At 35.0% G+C, this 7,128-nt stretch overlaps 1 protein-coding gene across 1 annotated transcript; it reads right to left on the bottom strand.

Moving 5' to 3' along the window:
* Nucleotides 1-503: 503 nt before the first annotated feature.
* LOC109220261 (pectinesterase-like) lies at nt 504-3,181 on the bottom strand. Its single transcript, XM_019384716.1, has 2 exons — nt 2,009-3,181; nt 504-1,645 (listed from the first exon to the last, which is right to left on the bottom strand). Exons 1-2 carry the CDS (start codon nt 2,994-2,996, stop codon nt 942-944), a joined length of 1,692 nt encoding a protein of 563 aa, XP_019240261.1. The 5' UTR covers nt 2,997-3,181; the 3' UTR covers nt 504-941.
* Nucleotides 3,182-7,128: the final 3,947 nt, after the last annotated feature.

A 7,128-nucleotide genomic window follows, 5' to 3' on the forward strand; every position in this document is an offset into this window, starting at 1 on the left:
GTGGAGTCCTTGGAGTAGTAGTAGTCCATCAAATGAGAATCTGACTATGCATATGACTCCCAAAAGATCTCGGAGTCCAAGGAATTTAAATACTATCTTTTTGGACTGCTGAGACAATCCTTTTACATAGAAACTAAAGAATTGCATTTTCTATTCTTAAGTCGAGTACCATTGGTGTGTTCTTATTGAGTCGGTCTAATAAATGTATTTTAGGAAATCGAGTTATAATCAAAGTGTTATATACAATTAGTGAGTTGGAATGAGTATTTGATTTTTCAAGGTAGAGTAACTTGTAAGTCAAATAGTTGAAGTAGGAGAACTGGAGAGTATTGAGTTAAAGATTTGTAATCGATACATTTGGCTCATTGTTTTAGTGAAGTTGAAGCTAAAATCCTACATGGTAGGTCGTAATTTTTTTACCTTTTGAGCCGGGTGATTTTCCGCGTAAATATTGTTGTGTCTACTTTACTGTTTATATTTGCTTACGCTTAAGAAGTAAGGTAACGAACCAAGTTCTTTAGTAATCCATAAAGGAACTCAAACTAATAATTGGTATCAAATCGGGTTCTCTCACACCCGGTAAACACCTAGAGAGATCTCGAAAGTAAAATGAGTGCTCCACTTGGAATTAACGAAGAATAGTCAAATACTAGACCACCCCTGTATAATGGAAAATACAGCAATTGGTGGAAAGCAAGAATAGAAGATTCCTTGACGGCTAAAGACTATGAACTATGGACCATAGTGACTCAAGGTCCACTAACTTCGACTAAACAAAATGGGCAAAATGTAGTTGTTCCCAAAGACCCTTCTGAATATGCAGCAGCAGATTTCAGAATGATGGACAAGAAAACAAAGGCTAAGAAAATCCTTATCTGTGGACTTGGTCCTCAGGAGTACAACAGGATATCACCTTGCTCTAATGAATATAATTTCTTGCTTTATTTTCCACCTAGACCAAGGTAAAAAGGTGCACCAGTAGCAGGCAACCATTCTTTTCCTTGAAACCAAACAGCACCAGCAGTATATTTAGTTGCTTCCTGCGGGCTAAGTACTTTAAATTTCTTGAAAACCTTGTTCCTTGCATTTGTAACAGCACCAGGTCCTCTATTAGCATATTCATAACATTCACATGTTTCCTCATAATGTTTTTTATCCCATATCATCCATCCTTCTGGCTTAATGAAACTTCCAATTTCACTCTCCATTACTACATTCGTCGATAACGCCTTCCATGGACGTCCCAAGAAATTCTCGACGATTTTAGTATCGATGAGTTCCTTTTCTGCGACGATTTTGCAATTTTGTAATGCTACTCCTGTTGGTTGTGACTGCACTTCCCTACCGTCTGCTGTGATTGTATTCCATTTTTGGTCATCCCCTGGTTTTCTCAAAATGATGGTGGAATCTTGGATAACAGCCGTGCCCCTGCCAAAGATGAAATCGATCGTGCCTGATATGACACAATTGCGATAGAATTGACGTTTGCTTTGATAGTATAAGGTGTCTTGGTAGCCTTCAATGTTGCAGTCGAAAACTGCAGATTGATCACCTTGTATTCTGAGTGCCACGGCTTGTTGTCCTTTTGGACCAGCTGTGTTTCGGAATGTAATTCCTTTGGCAACAAACCCTGGTGCGTTAACACCTGCGAAAGATATTTATACAATCAGATCACTAATCGTGTTACATTCTCCGGTGTAGATAGTTTGATCCATATGCATAATCGTATCCATATGCATGGTTTTCCAATATTGTAGAATTCCATCTGTTTCATTTTTTGTGTCAATATTTTTATTAGCCCGTTAAAAAAAAACTTATAGCCTTTCTGTATTGATAGAAGAATAATTTAACTTTACACTACCTATTTTATTCTTAATGAAATGCATTTATAGCCACATAAATGTGATGTCATGTTTAAGAAACACAAATTTCAAAAAAATTCTTTCTTCCTTAAATTTCATGTGCAGTCAAATACGTCGTATAAATTGAAGCAAGAGAGCGTACTTACCAAATGTAGCAGAATTCATGGTGGTGAATTTCAAGATTGCGACATTTTTGTCTGAAGTTCTGATTGTTTTCCCCGCGCCATCTCCAAAGATAAACACGTTCGGTTGTTTCTTATCGACAAGGACTTGTTCGTTATAAACACCAGCCTTGACATATACTATGTATTTGCCTTGATGTTTTTGAGGGTATGCTTTAAGAGCATCAGAAACTGTTTTAAATTGTCCACTTCCATCTTGTGCAACTACTGCATGAGGAGTTGGGGTGTTAGCCAAAAGCTTACGGTCAGCAACAGGAAACCATGTAGGGTAATTGTCATGACCAATTTGGTAATTTGCTTCAAGAAGTTTTCGGTTTAAAAGACCATCAGGAATTTGAAAGTCCGAGGATTGGAGAGCAGATGAAATCTTAGCTACAATGTCAATGGCATTGTTACTCAATTGCGTGGAGTTGACAAGGTATTTTTCAATGGCGGATTTGTACTCAGGCTTGTCAATGGAATCTATACACTCGCTCTGATAAGAGTAAACAGCACTGACATAATTCAGAATGTCGTAGACTTTATCATTCAGGGACTTCATTTCGTTCTCGTTAACCACTTTAAGCGTGGATTCGAGTTCTTCAATTGCATCTTCCAATAGTACTTTGCAATCTTCTACTGCCATGTGATTGTAAGGATCACTTTCCTTATTAACATTGGTTTTTCCAGTTTCATGTAAAGATTTCTTGATCTCTTGTACAGTATATTCAAAAGCAGCCATAATATAGTCTTTAATTGTAGCAGAATCGTTAGATGCAACTTTATCAAGACTTTGTACACATGCATCTTTAAATGATGTAGGTTGACAAAATTCGTCAACTTTTTTCATTTGAACTTTGGTGCTTTTATCATCATCGTTATCTCCATTTTTGTGTACAACAACTACAACTCCTACAATTACACCTACTAAAAGAATCAAAGATACCAATGAAACCACTATTTTCCCTACCATCTTTGCTTTTTTCTTTCTTTCTTTTTTTCTTTGGTAATTTCAAGTTTCTGTTTTTTTGGCCCTTTTTCCGATAAATTTCTTAAAGGAAAAAGGGAATGCTAAAGATGATAGTGAAATATAACAAGGCTAATCCTCTCGTTGGTGTTTATAAATATAATTTAAAACCAAAGAGAGGATATGGATGAATGAATTAACATGTTATAGGGAGGTTTATATAGTGCTAAGGAGAGAGAGGGTTAAATATTGGTGTTGCCTTTAATTTTGCATGTCCAGTAGACGATTGAGGTAGAGATGTTTGAGGCATAACTTAAGATATACCTCTAATGAGCTTGTGGCCAATAATGATTGTGTGTGTCGTTTGAAGTTAGTTTGCTAACATGTAAAATTTGATGGCTCTAGAATTTGATTATTTACTTAAATATGAAAGACATCAAAAATCATGGTAACTTTATTTTTTTTGTATAGGCTCTTATTAAATTAATCTTATGGTGAGATGGTCTTGGTGTTGGTTTTGATTTTTGTTTCTCGGTCCCTTGTCCAAATACCTGTTGTGCGGCTCGACTATCCCAGATATGTGCCGTGTAAGATTCATTAAAATATAAAAGCAACTCTTTAAAAAAAAAAAAAAAAAAAAAAAAAAAAAAAAAAAAAAAATCGTTCTTAGTGCTCGAGCCTGAGATCTCTGGTTAAAGATGGAGAATTCTGATTATAAGAAACAAGGAAAATAATTAAAGAATAGGTATGTATTGATTATAATTTTATAAAATAAGGAGAAACATTAAATTAAAGGGGAGAAGGAAATAATTATCCTGGCATGCACAAAGTAAAAGTTTACCTTATACTCTGAGAAATATTGTTACGGATCAAATTAAGGAATAAGGAAATATTTCATCTTAATCGTTTTCACCTTTTTTTTTTGGGTGAAAATAAGAGTTTTATTGATCACCTGTACAAAACTTTACAATTGAATCCCTTCTATTCTTCCATACTCCCCCTAACAGCCCTATCTGATCTACTAAGACTACCTCATATCAATTGTACCAATTGTACTATTACTTTATTTATAGTAAACTTTCTATCCATGCTCTTTGGTTTTGGGTTACTGATCTCCTACCTAGTGTTGATAGTCAATTTTTCTCTCATATATTTTAAAATGCATAAATACTTCCAAAATAGTACATGAGCAGCCACCAATATTTTTTCATAATTTTAAAAGGATTTTAATTAATTTATTCCAGCATTTATTATCTAAATAATTACTAATTGCATCACAAATAATTTTATAATGATTTAGTACTTGATTTTTATCATTTATATTTTTATTAAGCCTTAGTCGTTTTATGCATAAATATATTTATATCTTTAGGCTATAATTGCAATAACTTTGCTAGCCCTTATATGCATAATTACATTATTTACACGGAAAATGACCTTTTAAATATTTATAATATTAACTAATTACTTAAAATCATTTCCATGCAAAAATAGCATTTTTATCATTTATTAGCTATTTTTATAAATTATTTTATCAAATTAATTATGTATTTAACATATAGCTTCTTTTAATTTGATTTTCGGATCTTAGCCCAATTTCCACCCCAGCCCAATTAAATTAACCCATCAACCCATAACCCATAACCCTGATCCATGCCCGCCCCAACCCAGGTTCAATCCTGGCTGCCGCTCTCAAAAGATCAACGGTCCAGGATTTACCTTCCATTTTAATTAACTAAACATCCCTCAAACCCTATTCATTTTTTAAGATCCGCCATCACTAAAACCATTCCTCCTCTGTTCTCTCTCACCCTCCTCCTAACCCTAGCCCATCGTCACCAAAATCCCTTCGATCCATGGGTTTCTTCTTCGATTCCAGGCCTTATCTGGCCTCCTATCTCTACTGGTGGTATGATTTTCGTATTGCTTGATGGAGTCTCAAAGAGATTCGAACCAGATTTGGTTAAAATCCCTCATGTTCTCGATGAATCCGTCTGTGTTTATTCCTATGTCTGTGGGTACTAATATATTCGTGTTAAAGGCTTCAAATCTGTGGTTCAAACCAGATTTTTCTTACTCTGTTTATTTTTTTTATAACCTAACCATTTCTGGCTAAATCCGTTCAGGTCTCTTTAGATCTGAAGCGGTTTGAGTTCATTTGCTACTTTTCCTTTAAGATTCCGCTGTTTTTCCTATTATTGTTGACCAATTTTCGTTTTTCCCCTTTCAATTTTTTTGAAAGAAGTTTCTGCAAAAATATTTTTAAACTTTTAAGTGTTTAACTCTAGTTTTCTTCCTTTACTTTTCGATTGGTTTTCATCCCTATGTCTTTATGCCCTAGGGTTTCTAATTATTCTACTGCTTGCTATAATGTTTGCCCGTTTATTTTGGCTGTCAATTAAACCTTAGTTCTTTTTATCTTGTTCTGTTCCATGTGATTATATGATTGTTTGCTTCAAACCTCGATATGCTTCTGTGTGCCATATTCTTGCCGTTTGCTTTATTCCTAACTAGTATGCCTTAATTCCTATTAACGTACTATGTTCTATGTGCTTGTGTGGTTAGTTTACCTTAGCATGTCTTGCCCTTGATTTATGTTTACTTCTTTCTAGACTAGTATGCTTTATTTCCTGCTACCTTGTGCTGTGTGTTTGTTCGAAACTTCAGCATGTTTCTGTTTAATACATGCCAATATGGTCCCACCTAGTGATAATTAATAAACTAAGTAATCTTTAGTAATGTGAAACCTTGATGGATTCAGCTGTATGCTCCCTATTAAGAACAGGTTTAGGTATTTCTAATATGTGTGGTCGGTTGTATCTGCAATTCAAGTATCTCTGCTCTTTTTGCGATTTCTTTAAGTACTGATATATCATCCATGTCTGAACTAATACCAATCTGCTAAATATGGACTCTGTTCTGTTTGTAGTCGTGTAATTTGAACCTGTTTGTTCCTAAAAAAATCAAACTGTTTTCTAAAACTGTCCCCTACCCCTTATATATACTATGTTTCAAACTTTTACTCTTAGCTATCTAGGTTCCTACCACCTCGAGTGTGAGCACTGCCTAGGGTCCCTGAGAGTCCTTTGAACTCTAACACAATTAAACTGGTTTTCTAATCTCATATGAATTCTGTGTTGAATGTGTGGATCCAGTGTGAGCATTTCTCGGGGTCCCTGGGGATCTTTGGGAACTTTGACACACTGGAAGCCTGAGGTGTTGTGGATCCCTGCTATTGTTTCAAGGCTATTGTGTTGAAGGCCTGGCTCTCAGGTTTATATTGGGCCTGCTAAGGCTCCCTATAGTGTAATAGATACTTTTATATAGTTTATTCAGTCTGGGCTGTAATAATTTCTATAATAAACAGATCGGGGGTTTGTTAGTTAAAGTTAGGGGGGGTTCCTATATTTTTGCTTAAAACTCAGGTAGAAATCCTGCCTATAGGTTTATTGGTGAATATGTGAGTGTTATTACTTGTTTAGAGATCATGTCTATAGGACTTTCTAATTGCTTTATTCTGTACTTCCCTCGCATGCTAGAAATCCCGTTCATAGACTCTTTGCATTAGAAATCATGCTCATAGGATCCATGCACATTTTTACATGCAATAGTAATCATGTCTATAGGATCCTATCTGTTTGAATAATAACTTTCCTGGCAATATGCTTAAAGAATTCTGCCTACATGTGATTAATAGAGATCATGCCTATAGGAACTAAAAATCAGTCAGATAGCATGCCTATAGGAAATAAAGGAATCAGATTAAAACCTAGAAATCATACCTAGAAACCATGCAATAGGTTTACAGTTGTAGATACCATGCCTATAAGATTATGTTAATCACTTAGGCAAATTTGTACGGTATTAATGATTCTGGGGATTAAAACGCCGATATTTACTGCCTGAAGATGCCTAGATTCAAGGCTTAATAAAATCGGTAGGCAACATTGATAGGTCCAGATGCCCGCCTTAGTAAAGTGTTGTTCTGTATTCTGTTTCTGCTCATCTAGATATCCTGTCTATAGGATCCCTAATAATAAAATTTGCCGATTGAATTGTGTGCATTTGTTGTCAACTTGTGGAGGTCAATGTGAGCCCTTATTTGTTCTTTACATAAAGTCCTATTAGAATTTTGTTT

Source organism: Nicotiana attenuata, unplaced genomic scaffold, assembly GCF_001879085.1.
Source record: "Nicotiana attenuata strain UT unplaced genomic scaffold, NIATTr2, whole genome shotgun sequence".
NCBI classification, from domain to species: domain Eukaryota; kingdom Viridiplantae; phylum Streptophyta; class Magnoliopsida; order Solanales; family Solanaceae; genus Nicotiana; species Nicotiana attenuata.